The sequence below is a fragment of the Mixophyes fleayi genome, chromosome 4 (assembly GCF_038048845.1).
Source record: "Mixophyes fleayi isolate aMixFle1 chromosome 4, aMixFle1.hap1, whole genome shotgun sequence".
NCBI classification, from domain to species: Eukaryota; Metazoa; Chordata; class Amphibia; order Anura; family Limnodynastidae; genus Mixophyes; species Mixophyes fleayi.
Genome location: NC_134405.1, coordinates 149,254,304 through 149,272,825, shown reverse-complemented (window position 1 = coordinate 149,272,825; position 18,522 = coordinate 149,254,304). Strand labels below are relative to the sequence as shown.

At 38.3% G+C, this 18,522-nt stretch overlaps 1 protein-coding gene across 2 annotated transcripts in view; it reads left to right on the top strand.

Annotated features, from left to right (window-relative positions):
• SFMBT2 (Scm like with four mbt domains 2) overlaps positions 1 to 17,345 on the top strand; it is a 154,499-nt gene extending 137,154 nt beyond the window's left edge. For both annotated transcript variants that reach the window (XM_075208590.1, XM_075208589.1), the window contains 6 exons: positions 2,226 to 2,335; positions 10,711 to 10,886; positions 12,437 to 12,606; positions 13,215 to 13,457; positions 14,220 to 14,348; positions 16,860 to 17,345. In XM_075208590.1, coding sequence (XP_075064691.1) covers positions 2,226 to 2,335; positions 10,711 to 10,886; positions 12,437 to 12,606; positions 13,215 to 13,457; positions 14,220 to 14,348; positions 16,860 to 17,000 — 969 coding nt within the window. In that variant the 3' untranslated portion in view covers positions 17,001 to 17,345. The remainder of the gene's footprint in view (positions 1 to 2,225; positions 2,336 to 10,710; positions 10,887 to 12,436; positions 12,607 to 13,214; positions 13,458 to 14,219; positions 14,349 to 16,859) is intronic.
• The last annotated feature ends 1,177 nt before the right edge of the window (positions 17,346 to 18,522 follow it).

Below are 18,522 nucleotides of genomic sequence, written 5' to 3'. Positions count from 1 at the left end.
AATTGTAATGCTAAGTGTCCAGTGCACAATGTGGGGCTCATTTAGATTTGGTGCTTTGATGCTATTGTGCTCTGACCCCATGCAAAGAAATGCGTACTTACATGCATATATAGAATCAGACGCATCTCAAGATACATTAATCTAAAAATGAGTAGTGTTTACGTTAAGCCTACGGCAAGCATACACGTGTGTATGTCCACCTAACTATGACATAGAGTTATAAAGTGTCATGTACACCAGACAGAATGCCTGAACTGTTATTAATAAAAGCAAAAATCACATTTACCATATGAAATATAACTAAATACAAACACCTCCACATCTGCTGTTTACCCGTTTTAAAATTTAATGGGAGTCGTCTTTTCTGCAGTAGTCCAAATCATAACATCAAAGAAGTAATGCAAATAGACAGACGCAAATTGATATAATATAGCTGCAATATAGCTGTTGGGTGTTTGAGCTATCTTGCCATTCAGAACATAAGAGCAGGCACCATTGACTAATGAATTATGAGGGGAAACTGTATTTATTTATTAAGGGTGCAAAATTAATTTGTAATTAACTTATGGGAACAAATTACATTTTTCATTATATTAAGGGGCAAAATGATAACAATATAATATAATGAAAAATTTCCCCCTTAAGTTTACTATAACTAAATTTTGCCCTAATAATTCATAGGTCAATGGTGCTCCTCTAATATTCTGAATGGAGTATGTAGTTTGAGGTATCTAGCCCTTCACAACTACTTTTTTTCTGATGGTTTTTGTGGAGGTTTGTGAAACTGCAGCTAAATCAATGTGTTTGTCAAGGTGATGTGTAATGTGGCTTTTTGTTAAGCTGTGGGTTTCTAGCAGTTTGGCCTACAGTAAATCCAGCAGTTTTGAAACAGATTGGTTTAACATACTGCCCTTTAATAAGTCTAGCCCCTAGTCTAATGACACATTACTTTTGATCTACTTTTAGTGACATGGCATCCTAGGTTGCTAGGCAACGGTTGGATATATTTTTGATCTGAGGAAGGATATAAATAGAATGTTTGTTTTTTATTACCTTGAAAATTGTGAATAAATCTAATTATACTAAATATCTCTGGTTTGCAAGTCCTGTGACTGTTCCCAACACTTTACTTATTATTTGATTTAAATTTGGCACAAATCTTTGCTACTCCTCTGGACTGAGTGCAGGTATTTCCACTGATGATCTATATTATATAGCAGCAGTTATTAAATTATTTCTAAGCCAAATAATAGGAACTCTCATGTGATTGTCGCAAGACTTCTAAATACAGACTGTGGTTTCATAAGAACCTCTGGTTTTCATGCCCTACAGCATCGGGTGACTTATTGAATCTAAACAGATTACTTAATGAATCTTTTATAACCTCCCAAGGACTATGCCAACTGCAGAAATAGGACTCAGGTTGCAGAAAAGCATCTGTAACTCTTTAAGTCACTGACTTATGTCTGAACCAAAAAATTCTATTGCCTATCATTTATGATCCTTAATATCTTAAAATTTAAATCTGTATAAGCCGTAATGTACATCTGACTGTTTCCACTTACTGCTTCCTATTGAGTACAATCATTTCTAACCAATAAAACAGCTTATTACTCAGGTTGTTTATGAACTACAGTGGCATTGTGCACTGCTGTTTGCTAGTAAGAGCTAAAAATACTTAGGTAAGTCAAAGTATATGTAAAGTGCCTAGTGCAGACTATTAACATCTATCAATGTAAAAATACACTTACATTAGGAAATGTGTTAAAGAGTTGTTAGTACTTGACATTCTGATTGTGCACTGCAAATAGCTATTTACTCTCAGTGCTTCCCCTCCTCAGTTCAGTTTCTTTCCTCAAGTTGTCTGCCCAGTTATTTAAATCAGTTAATGAAACCTCCTCAGTTTTTTCACATCAATTGATTTTTTTTCTCAATCCTTCATTTTTCTTTGCCGATGTCTGAGAGATGCATTGGGCAGGAAAGACCTGCCACTGAATATTTGACCTGCTGTGCCATATACTAAATCCAGGCCAGGCTACAAATGTCTAAAACACTATCATAAGAGCTGAAATGGTTAGTGAGAAAAGCTTTAATGTGCGGCTGTGTCAATGACAGTTTTCTGTTATTCTGCACCATTTAACACTGTTGCACACTTAACCAGATGCTCTTTTATAACCTACAGCTTGTAATGGTACAGTTACTTACTTGCTCTGTGTTTGTGGCAGGTACTCAGTATGGTAATTAATGCAGCCTATAAACCTGGACGGGTCTTACGAGAGTTACAATTAGTGGAAGACACATCATGGAATTTCCAGGAAGAAACACTTAAAGCCAAGTAAGTCATTTGCTGATAATACACACAGGACCTTATTCCTACTGTTGCTTAAGTCATGTGCACTGTTATTTGGGAACAATAGTACTCATAGCAAATTATTTATGGTTAAACAATGACAAGTTCTCCAAGAACATTATAAGATCATTTATGTAAAGCCAATTGATTGGTGGCTGGTGCATTGCAAATAACATGTTGTGTATTTCAGTACTAATGTTACATTGAAACATACCAGCTATGACACATTTCAGAGGCCTAACGTTATGCTATAAATATTTAGTATTCCAATCCTCTCCTGTTTTGCTGATAATCTAACATTTGGTAGTGCTGCAATTCTTGGGGCATTGTTTGATGTCATGCAGCAATTTTGGGTCAACGCAAACTGAATGAAAACTCGGCCTAGGTTTGTACCAGGACGTGACTAATAATCTAAACAGTAATGATCATTTACAAACCACAGTACCCTATATGATTAGACAATTAGAAATACAAGCCCCAGCCGGCTTTACCATTTAGTTATGCCTGACCATAGTAGATTGGGACTACAATTTGATATATAGACATCTCTCTCTTTCTCTCTCGATAGATAGATAGATAGATAGATAATGACAGAGAGAGATCTATTCATCAAATTAAGTTCCCAATCTACAATGGTGGGCATTATGGAATGTGTATTTTGGCAATAGTTTGACTACTGAGGCCCTAGACTTTTATTCTACTATCTACTGACAAACCATGATTTTATACTCTGGAGGGAAATACACCCACCCAAATACATAATAAAGAAGACCAATTCATGAATGGATGGACACTCTTCATCGGTTTACAGTAGAAATTTTTATTTATTTATATCATATAGTTACATGACTGTTAAAACATGTTGAAAGAATGAAAAGATTTGTGTCTATGGAATTGTGTGTGCTCAGTATTTTACAGCTAGATTAAATGCCCTGAAATTAAATAGAGGCATTATGCCAAATTGCTTTCAAGCAGCAGCTGCCAGTGTTGTTTCTCAAGTACGGAACTGACTTCCTGACTCCAGGAAATAACAACCAGATATCTCACTGTATCAGTAACCTGCCTGGGTGCCTCTTATTCAAGTGCTCCTATTCCAGAGGACAAGACATTCAGTGAAAGGGACAATAAGCTGCTGCATAGAGATGCGTTGCACAGAGATTACCTTGATTTTCATTGCATTTAGTATAGAAATATAGACATAAAGACACAGCAATGAGCCACTGTAGCCTCACTAGTATATGAACGTTGCAGAGGTGTTTTCTTTATTAGGTTGCTGTAACTTTTAAACTTTTAACTCTACTGGATATATGCTCGTGTATTCACTAATATTGGCAATCGCTAGAAATATACTGATCTGCATTATTCCAAATCATGCCTTTAATATTTAATTTACTTGGACTCAGCTTCAACAAAATGTAACTATGTGTCCAGGTTAATAATTAATACATTTTCAGAGTGTTGTCACTTCAGACACTAGTACTTTTTCAGCTATAAATGTGCTAGTGTTCACAGTGCTCAATTTTTCTAGTGTTCAAAGCATCTGTGTGAAACCACTCTTACAGACAACTAAAAATGAAGCCTAATATGTGGCAGACAATTTTAATGAAGCTGATGGGAGAGACTGTGTTGGCTGCATCCTGTGAATGCTGGTTACTTGGGTAGGTAGCTGTTATGCTGGTTACTTGGGTAGGTAGCTGTTATGCTGGTTACTTGGGTAGGTAGCTGTTATGCTGATTATAGGGTAGGTAGCTGTTATGCTGGTTACTTGGGTAGGTAGCTGTTATACTGATTATAGGGTAGGTAGCTGTTATGCTGGTTACTTGGGTAGGTAGCTGTTATACTGGTTATTGGGTAGATAACTGTTATGCTGGTTACTTGGGTAGGTAGCTGTTATGCTGGTTACTTGGGTAGGTAGCTGTTATGCTGGTTACTTGGGTAGGTAGCTGTTATGCTGGTTACTTGGGTCGGTAGTTGTTATGCTGGTTATTGGGTAGATAGCTGTTATGCTGGTTACTTGGGTAGATAGCTGTTATGCTGGTTACTTGGGTAGGTAGCTGTTATGCTGGTTACTTGGGTAGGTAGCTGTTATGCTGATTATTGGGTAGATAGCTGTTATGCTGGTTACTTGGGTAGATAGCTGTTATGCTGGTTACTTGGGTAGGTAGCTGTTATGCTGGTTACTTGGGTCGGTAGCTGTTATGCTGGTTACTTGGGTAGATAGCTGTTATGCTGGTTACTTGGGTAGATAGCTGTTATACTGGTTATTGGGTAGATAACTGTTATGCTGGTTACTTGGGTAGGTAGCTGTTATGCTGGTTACTTGGGTAGATAGCTGTTATACTGGTTATTGGGTAGATAACTGTTATGCTGGTTACGTGGGTAGGTAGCTGTTATGCTGGTTATTGGTTAGATAGCTGTTATGCTGGTTACTTGGGTAGGTAGCTGTTATGCTGATTATTGGGTAGATAGCTGTTATGCTGGTTACTTGGGTAGATAGCTGTTATGCTGGTTACTTGGGTAGGTAGCTGTTATGCTGGTTACTTGGGTAGGTAGCTGTTATGCTGATTATTGGGTAGATAGCTGTTATGCTGGTTACTTGGGTAGATAGCTGTTATGCTGGTTACTTGGGTAGGTAGCTGTTATGCTGGTTACTTGGGTAGATAGCTGTTATGCTGGTTACTTGGGTCGGTAGCTGTTATGCTGGTTACTTGGGTAGATAGCTGTTATGCTGGTTACTTGGGTAGATAGCTGTTATACTGGTTATTGGGTAGATAACTGTTATGCTGGTTACGTGGGTAGGTAGCTGTTATGCTGGTTATTGGTTAGATAGCTGTTATTCTGGTTACTTGGGTAGATAGCTGTTATGCTGGTTACTTGGGTAGGTAGCTGTTATGCTGGTTACTTGGGTCGGTAGCTGTTATGCTGGTTACTTGGGTAGATAGCTGTTATGCTGGTTACTTGGGTAGGTAGCTGTTATGCTGGTTACTTGGGTAGATAGCTGTTATACTGGTTATTGGGTAGATAACTGTTATGCTGGTTATTGGGTAGATAACTGTTATGCTGGTTACTTGGGTAGATAGCTGTTATGCTGGTTACTTTGGTAGGTAGCTGTTATGCTTTATTGTGCATTTTTATTTTTGCCACTAGATTCTATTTTATAAAGAACTTGTGCTTGTCAAGGCCACCTGGGGCATGTTAATTAAACTAACTTGCCATGACCTATTACTAATTAAACACTTCTGATTACTGCTAATAAAGTTATTTCCTAATAGATGTTTCTGGGCCATAGCCTTCAATAGGAAATAAGGACCTTAAGGGCCATTTTACAACGCTGCAATTTTCTGCCCAGCCAACTGTTAATCTAAAGAGAAGATATGCTGTAATATGCTCACTCAGCGTAACATTGAAGTGAATGGGAACACTTTTACATACATGGCTCTACAGTACATATGGCATATTGGTGAATTAATAAATACATTTTTTTATTGTTTTATTTTTAGATTATTTTTATTTGAAATGCCTTGACGCAACATTAAGTATACATGTGTACATAAGCAAAACAGGCCAAATAAAATTAAACAACATTTTAATGGATAAAAATGTCAATCGTTCAAAGAAATGTTAGCATGATTTATTAATACAGAATACATTTTTTCAATCTAATTAATTTATTTTCTCAATGTGCAGAACATACATTCCTAGGGAAGTGGGTGGGATTATGCGATTCGTGGCAAATTACGTAATTTTGGCCCAGCAGCTCAATGCTGTAATTGCATCATCGCTCCTTGGGCCTTGTCTCACTCCCTTACCTCTTGACCTCTCCTCAAGGATCTCCCAGAGGGGAGAATTAGAGTTTTGGCAAGTACGTCTACCTGTATAACCTCTTCCTTTACTTCCAAATCTGTTTGGCTTCTAAAAATACAGCCACCAGTGGATAATTACATGTTTTAGTACATTACATTTGAAGCTCTGTATAGTAAAGTTAATTTTTTAATAATTTGTGAGTCTGCAGGTGCTGAAGAGAGTCTGAGTGAAAGAGTGTGGGCTTCTTATTGCAAATCTTGTGTGTCTCACTTACCATTTAAAATATTGGGAGGTATGGATTAGGTAATGTACTTAAATATTTCTCTTTTAACTTTGGTTCCCATATTTACTTATTGTGTTTTATTTCTCACGTTATAAAAACTGGGATGTGTTTGTCTGGCACTCAAAAATACTTCAAAATCCTCTCTCCCATGTTACACATTTAGGGAGTGATACATAGCATTTTATAACTCACCATTGCATAAGTCTGCTTTCTTATTGCACACACAATGCTTCAAATGCGCTGAGCGTGGTTTTCCTGTTTCAGCAGTTTTGATACAGAATATTGTTGATATTTTGTTCTTGTCTAAGTCTGACATCATTAGCAAGGAAGCTGTCCGATGTATCAGGATCAGGCATTAATATTACTGGTAGCTGGAATATAAAATATAGGTGTAATATTATATTTTGGCTACATATTTTTGTGGATTTTTTATTTTATTTCATTTTCAGTTTTGTTTTTCAATGAAATAGATTCTATTTCACATTACTGATTTCCACAGACAACGCTAAGGAGCTTATCATCTGGACAGGGTTTATACTGTAAATTCTAATCTCCTGGCAAGACTAAAGAGATCATTCACTAAGCCCTGAAGTGGCCATTTCAGTAAAATCTGTTGCTGACTTAATTGTGTTTACAAAAAAAAAAAAGAACAGCAATTCTGTATTGTAAGGGTAATATTTTACAGAACATTATCTATATATACAGGCTAGTATTATAACTGTAAAAGAAAAAATTGTGTTTTTCAATCTATCTATATCACACGTGTGCACGCACCACAACTGTCAGTCAATTTACTGGTCTGTCTGTGAAAGAACAGAGATAAGTGAAACACAACACCCACTACACTACAAAATTACACACAGCATTTACCAGTGGTTTGAAGTAAGAGTAGGGTTGTGAACACCTTATTTTCATTATGACTCCATTTGTCTATTGTCCCGTAGATGGTACTAATTTGATTTCTGACACATTTTACAATTACACAGCTAATATGTCAGCAAAAAGTATTTAGCCAGTACGTTTTTATAATACTGACAGTAAAATATATTTTCAATGGTTGGCAACCCTGACACACACACACTATTAAGAGACAGTCGCATTAACCTTACCTGCGTCACCTGTCTGCTCGCTCATATTCTGTCATTTACTTCACCGACACTGAAGTGTGTTGAGTGATAATTAGGTATTATACAATTGCCAGATTGCTCCATAATGTTTAGTGGGTCCAAGAAGATAAATATTTATTAAACTCTAGCTCCCTTCTATCATATAAGTGCATTGCTGATTAATTTGTATTGATGTTTTATACATCCTGATGATAGAATTTGTGTAACGAATGCTTTTCTTGGGTAATTGTGGCCCGTAGTTGAACTGTGTAAATTGTCAGAAATGCTCCTTGCAGGGAATTGGTAATAGAACATACAAACAGGGCCGGATTTACCGCTAGGCAACCTAGGCACCTGCCTAGGGCCTAGCGGCTCTCGGGGGGGACAGGAGCAATTTAAAAAAAATTAAAAAAAAATTCGGGTGTCGGGTGCCGCGAATCGGGTCCCGGAAGCCTCTTCTCCTCTCAGTGCCTCAGTCCTCAGTGATAGAGAGAGGAGGAGAGGCTGCCGGGACCCGACGAGCGATCACGTGACTCTTTTTTTTTTTTAAATCTGGACTGACCGAGGAGGAGCAGCGCGCAGGAGAAGAGAGGCAATAGAAAGGTAAGTAAAACAACGGAGGGACAGAGGTGGTGATGGTGAAGGGGCACAGAAGTGGTGAATGTGATGGGCACAGAGGTGGTGATGGTGAAGAGCACAGAGGTGGTGATGGTGAAGGGCACAGAGGTGGTGATGGTGATTGGCACAGAGGTGGTGATGGTGAAGGGCACAGAGGTTGTGATGGTGATTGGCACAGAGGTGGTGATGGTGAAGGGCACAGAGGTGGTGATGGTGAAGGGCACAGAGGTGGTGATGGGCACAGAGGTGGTGATGGTGATTGGCACAGAGGTGGCGATGGTGATTGGCACAGAGGTGGTGATGGTGATGGGCACAGAGGTGATGGTGAAAGGCACATGTGATATTGTGAAGAGGCAAAAGTGACAATGAAGGGGCACAGTGTGATGATAGAGGGACAAAAGTGACAAGAGCACATACTTGGATTTATGCGTATTATTTTTGCAAACAACTTAAGTAAGTATTTCTGCCCTGACTTCAATATTTATTAAGTTGTTTTGACCCAGCTACTTAAAAAAACGGGACTGCTTGGTAATTATTTAGGGGTGCCTTTTTCTGCAGCAGGGTGGCCTTGCTCTTTTCACATGTTAGGTACGCTCCCAAAGATGCAAGCCACGCCCTCTCCTCCTTTGGCGGCTTGCCGCCGCTGCGCGGCGGCACATGCTTTCATATCTACTTAACTATAGGGGTATATGGTAGGCTGCAAAAATATAGTGCTATGGATTGTTTCAGGGAGGAGGCCCAAAAACAGTATCCTGTATAGGGCCCTATGAGGTCTAAATCCGGCTCTGCATACAAACCATTGGGGTCAGTTAATATAAGAGCATAAAAATAGTGATGTGCTATAAATGATAGCAGCAGCATCCAATCAGATGTTAGATTTAGCAGACTGGTGTTTTCAGAATGACAGATGATAATATCTGATTAGTTGCCTTTACATCTTGCTATTTTTACAAACCATTGCAGTGCCTCTCTGTACATAACTGAATACACAAACTAATGACTAATCTTCAGAATTTATTCATACTCATAGTATGGTCTTATTATACACAGCTTTTCTATCCAGAGTATTTCTGTAGTGAGATTGGATGCTGGAGCGATTGACCACACTGTATAGTCATAATGTGGAAGCCATTCAAGTTGAATGACATAACAGGTGCACAAAACACAATTACATTCTGACTAGAGTCTAAGCACTTTATTGTATCCAGTGTTCAACTGCTGCTCATCCTGGATGTGATTGGTTTTAAGAAGACAGACATTGGCTGAAGGTTGTGATCACATCACTGCAATGTTGAGTGTGAAGATCTTCTGGGAGCCAGTGCCCTTTACACTTATTTGATTGTGTTTGGGAGATTGTGCCTTGTGAGAGAGGCAGTGCCATGATGTGAGGAGCCACAGACCGAGCATTATTGTATGTTATCAGAGTGATATTGGAAGTAGTCCCCATCAACACAAACTAATGATGTGAGACTAAACTGGTACAGGATGGCTTGAAATTGTGCAGCTACTAGTGGGGTAAGAAGTTTTTGCAATCCATCTGTAGCTTTCCACAAATTGACAGATCTGGTTATTTAAGCTTATGGCATATGGGCAATATTATAGCGGTATTATGCAGTGGAGGTGAACAATGAATATACAAACATGACAATCGCTGTCCAACCTAGATGCAATTGATCCTCATTGTATTTTGATGAGTTTAGCTGGTAATTTCAGCTAACATTTAAAAAAATTAAGCAAAGTGGGAGGTTCGGATTTGTCAGTCAGGACATAGGTGTTTGGAGTGATATCACATTGTTTAGGCTTTTTTCTCTTACTAGAGGAACCCAGGCTCTCAGTGATGTTACTTTGCACATGCTCATGTGTGTCACTAGGTTGTAGGCCGTTTACACCCCCCTAAAACCCATGAGGCGAAGTGACAAACAGGAATCTGGGATTAGAGCCTTCATCACTTTATTGGAAGATATTTTTTATTATGGAAATATTTTTTTATTGAACACATTACTGTCTATATTCAGCAGCTAAGCAGCGCAAATCTTCAGGTCGTCCTCACCTATGGGCCCCTTAACAGCCGTATGGGCTCTCCTGGCTGTAGTTACTCCACTGGTTAATCCATTTATTAGTAAAAGGGTACCATAGCATTTTCTTGTAAAGCTTATATTTTGTGTATGTATTTTAAGTGAAAAACTTGCTGGGAAAAGACACCTGCTAATCTTGGGATAAGTTTACTATTAATGTAAGGAAGAGATTACCCACTTACTGCTTCTTTTATTACTATGTATGTGGTGGATGTGTCTACTATACTACACTAATACTGTACTAAACACTTGGCGTGACTTAAAGGCACAGCATTGAAAAAAATAATATGTAATAGTAGAAAATGGTTGTTATAGAATCTACTTATTAATTTGACTGCCATATGTGATCTTTGTAAAGCTGCCTAGTAATTGGCAACAATGTAAAATCCAAGCCATAGGTCTCAAGAGAGCTACACGCAGGTGTGCTAATATGGAGAAGTTAAGCTCAGCAATTCATGTTTGCATTTCCTCCAGATACAAAGGAAAAACCTACAGGGCGACAGTGAAGATTGTCCGCACATCAGACCAAGTAACAGACTTCTGCCGGAAAGTCTGTGGGAAGCTGGAATGTTGTCCCAATTTGGTTAGTTCATTGCTGATCACTGATGTATGCCCAGAAAACTGCTCCGTACACACAAAAACCAAATACAGTAAGTGCCGCAACACATGTCCAGAATCATAAAGTGCAAAATGTCCTTGTGTAAAGAGAGGTCTTTATTCTTGAATCACTATTTGGAATTCATGTATCACCTCCATTTATGACAAATGCAACAAACAATTACAGTCACAGGAAATTATTTATTATTGACACCAGGGAATAAATGTATCAAGCTGAGAGTTTCCCAGCGGGTTTGAAAAACCAATCGGATTCTAGCTATTATTAATTTAGTACATTCTACAAAATGAAAGCTAGAATCTGATTGGTTGCTATAGGCAACATCTCCACTTTTCAAAACCACCGGAAAACTCTCAGCTTGATACATTTGCCCCCAGGTTTCAGAGTAAAGGGAACAGTTATAGAATTAGCAGCGTTGTAACACTGTGAGCAGCAGTGTAACTACTGCCAGAGCAGTCTACGCGGATGTTCTGGGGCCTGGCAGTGAGGGAGAAGTGATATGCATCCATCCATTTAGTATGGAACTGAGAGCCCAAATAGGGACTTCACTGTCCATGTGGTACCTCCTTATGGTGACATAAGCAGATATACATCAATGCTCCCCCTACAGGAATAAATGACCATGGAGCCCAGTGATTGTGAGTTATGCCTTAAAGCGCTTGTTTTCTACATATTTAGTTTCATTAATGCTGTGATTGAGGCACATTCCTGGACACCTAAACTAGTTAACTTTATAGCTAAGATTCATTTTATCTAAACAATATTTTTGTAACAAAAAACCCCAGGAATTAAAAACTTTGTTCTAGGCTTGCATCAGACGTGTCTGGCCCTTTTACAGCTAGAAATGAATAATGCTCATCTCCTGTTACACGGGAGAGAGTCTTTCATTAGACAGTGGATGAGTGTTCTCTATTCACTTCAGTGTGTCAGAACAGAGTGATTTGTGCGCTATCACTTCTAACACCTTTTAGCTAGAAATGCGCATCCCTGTCTGACATCACCCTTAGGGAAGTATAATTAGTACTTTTTTGGGTTCCATAATGTCAATCATATAGCAGGAGAAATATGTGTTGTATAAATATTCAATTAATCTATTTTTGCAACATAGCTAAAAGTCATTACACATACCCAGTATTATTTACCTGCATAGATTGGAGGCATCTATTTTGTGAGTTAAATCAATATTATCAGAATGTAGTCTGTGATGTTACTGGTTCCTTGTGAATATTGGTTCAGCCCAGAAATGACCACACCCACTGTCTAAATGACAGATGCATTGTTAAAGCACTACAAATATGTTCCGGTAATGTGCACAACTTTGTGAACGCGTTTAAAGCATTCCTTGACTCAAACCACCTAGCAACCAATCAGAGTTTTGTTTTAATTAATCTGATTTGTATTAGCTTCAATAAGCTTTTTTTTAATATTACTTTCCTTGATTTTTATTTCTGATATATTTTAGACATAATAAGTAAATTGTGTGTTCTTAAAACGCATCTGTTAATGCTTATGATGTTAGTAAGTAGTATCAACGATGTTCAATGACAATCTGTTCACTATGGACCATCACTATTGTTTCTTTAGCTTATTACTACGGGAAGCGGAAAAAGATATCTAAGCCTTCCATTAAAGAGCACACTGCGGACAACATTCAGGCCAAACCAGCAAGGCGCAGAAAGAGGAGAAAATCCATTTTTGTGCAAAAGAAGAGACGCACCACAATGGTTGCTGTCAGTCCTGTTGGGTCGGCTGAGGTATGGGAAACATGGAGCTAAACAGAGTACTGTTTAGTCAAAGTGAATGAGGTGACCATTAAAATCCTGATAGATATCACTGAAATATTTCATGTTATCTTATATGCTTCTATTCTTCATAATTTCTTTAAAAGTTACTTTAAAGCACTATAAATAGAGATTTTTATATACTTGCAAGTTCATCTCATAACATATCTGGTTTACTGTGCTGAGTCACAATATGAAATGACACTTTTGACCTGACTCGTTTGACTGACCACAGTCCACCACTGATTCATTCTTTTATTAATCATTACTCTCCAATTATAAATCTATTCATCACTATGCCCAATTAGTTTACAAAAATAATTTGACTGACATATGATGCAGCCAGTGGCTGCTGCTAGGTGCATCTTCTTCTTAGTTCTTAAAATTAGCCCCATCAGCCCCTTATTAATGAACCTCTCCTCCTTATGTAGTAGCCGTTGCTTTCACTCTAGGAGACCCATTTGAATACATTTGTGCAGGGAAGTGCAATAGGTGTTCCATAGAAGGTCTTCTCGCCTCTTTATTGTTTAGTTTTTAAGTTGCATCTGGCCCATTTAACAAAGAACTTGAAATGTTTCCAGGAAAGTGCTGAAAATGATGGCATGGAGGATGACACCGGAAGTGAGGAAACAAGTTCTGAACTACGTGATGATCATACGGACACTTCCTCTGTTGAAGTTCCGTCAGCGCGTCCACGAAGAGCTGTAACACTGAGGAACAGCATTGAATCTAACAGGCCACCACTAGCAGAGAGGGCAATGAGAGTGCGGAAAACACGCTCCCTCTCCTATGTTCAAGAAAACAAAGCCGCAAGTGGAAAAAATGTAAGATATCCTTCTTTTGGTATGGACAGAGCTGCAAGTGAGAGGGAACAATGTCTATTATGTCTATTTCCAGAAACAGAGTTGCTCCACAATTGCAGACAATAGGAAGTAAATGGTGAATTTGCATACGGTTTATAGCTGTATATAGATGCTCTGTCAAATATATCTGTCAAAAGTGATAAGGTAGTGATGAAAATAGATATTTATTTCCTTTGCCCTTTATTAATATTGCCAACATATTAAGCAGCGCTTTACAAAGAATGTTCAATTATTTGCATCAGTCCCTGCCCCAATGGCATTTCCCTCCCCTATTCCCCCTCTCCAGTCCTAAGGAAGCACAAGTGCTAGATGCGTGCAACTCAACATACGTTCGCTCTCTTTGTGAAGTGCAAATTTTCATAATTTGTAATTTGCATACGTACCACTCAGCATCAGGCCCTATGTGTGTTGCAGTAATTTAAAGTGATTGTCCAGTTTATGAGCTGAAGTAGGTTATGATTCCCAGTGTCTCCCAGCAACAGGGAGGGGAAGGGGTCGCAGGGAAGCGATTCAACCCTATTTGCTATAAGGGGGAGCAGCTCATTAAGATCGGTGGTTGTCCACAACTTGACTCTAGCGCTGCTTTTAATTAGGAATTAAAAGAAGCAAAAAATGGCAAAAGTCATTGTTACATTAATATTGATTTTTACTGCAGAGAAAGTGTTAAACGTTTTGTTTTCCTAAAGCAACATGTTTTATATCTGCTGCTCTTTGTTCCTAAAGGATAAAAACCAGGAGGAAGAGGATTGCCTGGTTCTAGAGACTAACCCGTTGGAATGGACAGTAACTGATGTAGTCAAATTTATTAAAACCACGGATTGTGCTCCCTTAGCAAAAATCTTTCAAGAACAGGTACGAATCTTATGTGCAACATTCATGCCATATTAAAACCCTCTATTCTTGTATTAATAAATGATTAATTAGAAATATTAGTAATCTGTCCATTGTAAAGGCCTGGACACAAAGCAGTTGTTCCACAATTGTCTTCAAACACATAGAAGATGTTAATGTGAAGGGTGGTGCTATTAATGGATTTCTTAAAGCTGATATTTTAAGCATAACTTGCCTTGGCTGGTGGGCCGCACATGGTTTACCAGTGAGAAAGCATTTCAAAGAGTATCTGACATTGTAAGTGATCAAATAAAGCCAATCCAGCCAAACACAATGGCATTCTATATAGCCAGATAAATACAGTTTCCCCTTTGTAACAGTAAAGACGGTGCTGGCGCATCTGGCAGTCTGAAATGCCCACTTCTTCTCAGTTTTATAACTCTACAGTATAGCTATATAACGACAGACCCATGCTTTGCAGCTTTAAGAAAGAGTGCTGTGATCATACTGCTGCAGTACTCCATAAGGGGAGCGCTGACACTCTGTGCTATCATTCCCTGGTGCCTTCAACTTCACGCTGATAGCCACTTATGGGTGCTTTGTTATTGTTACTGTGGTGATGCAGTAACATCACCACATCATTACTAGGTCCTGGTAGGGCTGCTGAAATAAAGATATAGGGCGTGAGTCATTAAGGAAAGTGAAGCAAAATAAATGAGTAACTTTGGACCTTGGCAAAACCATGTTGTATTGGATGGGGGGAGGTAAATTTAAAATGTGAGGACAGATTTATAATTGGGATAGAGCATATCCTAAATCAACTTTTAATGTCAGTGTAAAAATAATGATATCAAGGATTGTGCTACATGAAAAAACAGGCAGTATTGTGCTTATGTGCAAAATAAAAAACTCATTTGCACCCCTTGCTTTGTAACATGGTTTTGCCAAGGTTCAAAGTTACTAATTTTCTTGATTTTCCATTTGATAGTGATTCAGCTATGTACACAGTAAAATTTAGACTTACGCCCATAGGTATATAGTTATTCCATTTGCATGCAGCTGTTTGAAACAGATTTAATGCCACAGAATCCTTGATTTTTTTTAAGTGTTTATACAAACTTTGGGTCTGCATTCAAGTTGCATTTAAATAAAAGAACATGGAACTTGAGCGTAGTTCCAACCATATTCAAATCAATGCGTATCTCAAGATGCGTCTTGATTTGAATCTGGAAAGTACGCATTGCTTAAACGTTACTTTCCATATGTAGACAGATAAAACATACTGCAGTAGATGCTAAAGTGTATGTGCAATATAAGGTCACATGAGCAGGCATACTTTTATATGTGTAAAATAAATGAACAACGCTTAACAGTATAATCATTGATTAAAAAACATGGCTTTAAAAAAACATTGCATTTTGTATAGTTTATCTTAATTGTATACACATGTTCTGTGCTAGGTAGTGGCATGCATATGTGTAGTTTTTTAAACAAAGACCATGCTATGCCAGTCTACACTATCATCATCATCAGTTATTTATATAGCGCCACTAATTCAACAGAGCTGTACAGAGAGCTCCCTCACATCAGTCCCTGCCCCATTGGAGCTCACAGTCTAAATTACATAACATACACACACAGACTGAGAGAGACTAAGGTCAATTTGATAACAGCCAATTAACCTACTAGTATGTTTTTGGAGTATGGGAGGAAACCGGAGCACCCGGAGGAAACCCACACAAACACAGGGACAACATACAAACTCCACATAGATAAGGCCATAGTCGGAAATGGAAGTCGTGACCCCAGTGTTGTGAGGCAGAAGTGCTAACCACTAAGCCACTGTGCTGCCCACATTGGTATCTTATGTGATAAATCAGCTGTATTCAGGCTCACTGATTCCTATCAATCCAAATGCATAGGAGAAGTCACATACTGTTATGTGTTTATCTGTGCAACTTGATCATTACATCAGTTCTTTATTAGGAAGGACAAATATGGAATAGTCTTTTGGCACGGGGATGTGGCTCCTGTAAATTTGTGGGCAGGATAGGCTTGGGCAGCACAGTGGCTAAGTGGTTAGCACTTCTGCCTCACAGTGCTGGGGTCATGAGTTCAATTCCCAACCATGGCCTTATCTGTGTGGACTTTGTATGTTTTCCCCGTGTTTGCGTGGGTTTCCTCCGGGTGCTCCGGTTTCCTCCAAAGCTCCAAAAACTTTAATATTGGCTGCTATCAGAATTGACCCTAGTGTCTCTCTCTCACTGTGTGTGAGAGAACTTAGACTGTAAGCTCCAATAGGGCAATGACGTGAATGAGTTCTCTGTACAGCGCTGCGGAATCAGTGGCGCTATATAAATAAATGATGATGATGATGATGATGTACTACAATTTTTTTACATTTTTATTTCTTACTGTTGGGAGGTACACAAAGACACCTGTATAACACTTCTGACATCTGTGCTACCATAAATGCAGTGTAAACGTAATTTGAACTGAAACATTCATTGGTTTATTTCTTTTTATTTCCAGGACATTGATGGACAAGCTCTGTTATTGCTGACTCTTCCCACAGTTCAGGAATGCATGGAACTGAAACTGGGCCCAGCCATCAAGTTGTGCCACCACATAGAAAGAGTGAAAGTGGCGTTCTATGCACAGTATGGCAACTGAACCCTCTGTTATGTTTTGCAGTACCTGACCCATATTAACTGCTAAGGTGAAAAAAGGGGGTTTTTATAAACAGAAAAACAAGCAAAAAAAACATTGGTTCCCAATTATTATAGAGAACAATCATTTTTTCTTCATAAATTAAAGAAAAGAGCACTTTTTTTCCATGGAAGTTTCTAACAAACAAACAAAATATGGCTTTTGTCGTTTATCAGATTTTGGATATAAAGGCATACTTTGGCATATCTGATCTTTTAGCAAAACATGTAATCTTCTTTCATATTGAAAGCGTGTATACATTTATACCGTGATCTGTGGCTTAAATGAAAGCTTTGATATAGTAGTACACTTTCTGCTGTCGCTCCATGTCATTTTAATACCAGTCAGTAGAAAATAAAGCCTTTTACTGCTGGAGAGGTGTATATTTCATTGCAGAATAACAAATTGCTGGAGGGGCCTTGCAGTTAAAGTGTCACTAAGCTGTAAAGCCAGGTTAGGATGTGTGTACATAGTTATCTGAGTGATTGAATGATGCATTAACATGAGGCAATATGATGAGGCCGAGATATAAGCAGCTTTAATTGCTTCTGCTCTTGTTGCAATAGTGGATTGTGACAAATAGAAATGTGTTAGAAAATAAACTACTTAAGGCTTAACCATTATACCCAACTTCACTTCATTTTCCTTTTTGCACAACCATGCAGTACGACATTCTTTTCCCTAGTGCTTCATTAAGATGCATTGCCCAATGTACATTCAGCTTTAAAGCAACATATCAAAACCCTGATGAATACATTGCACATTTATTTACTTCACTTTTACACCACATTTTGGACAGCATGTGGAACATAAACAAAAGAAAAAATATCTCATCCGACATAATATATACTGTGTGTGTATATATGTGTTATATATATATATATATATATATATATATATATATATATATATATATATATATATTCCTCTGAGAGATGGAAGGCATTTATGGTGCAAGGGGGAAGAGGGGAGGCATTGTTCTTACAGTCTGGATAGCTATTTTAGCTGAAAGACGTGCACAGAATTTTTTTTTATTGTGATAACAAGTGAACTCTTTAGTTCTTGTTCAATCTACATTTTTCAACATATAAAAAGTGATATGAAAATCTAAAAACAACTGCATTAATCTGGCCACACAGGGAGCAATTTTATTGACAATTCAGACAAAATGTTCCTGAACTCACTGAGGGGCTCATGTAGAGTTGGCTGTAAATAGGTCAGAATACTCTTTTTTACTCCTGTGAATGTCCACATAGTTGTGGTCATGTATGCGGATAACATTGACTCAGGGTCCCATTTCGTGCTTGTGGTCCCTGACAACTGAAAAGGCGGGTGAAGGATGGTGTGTGTAAGTGCGTCTTGGAGCAAATGCGACTTATGAAAAGTGAGTCTCAGACACATATGCTCCTGTCAGAGGGGAAACTAGTGTATGTTATCCTCATCATCATCATCATTTATTTATATAGCGCCACTAATTCCGCAGCGC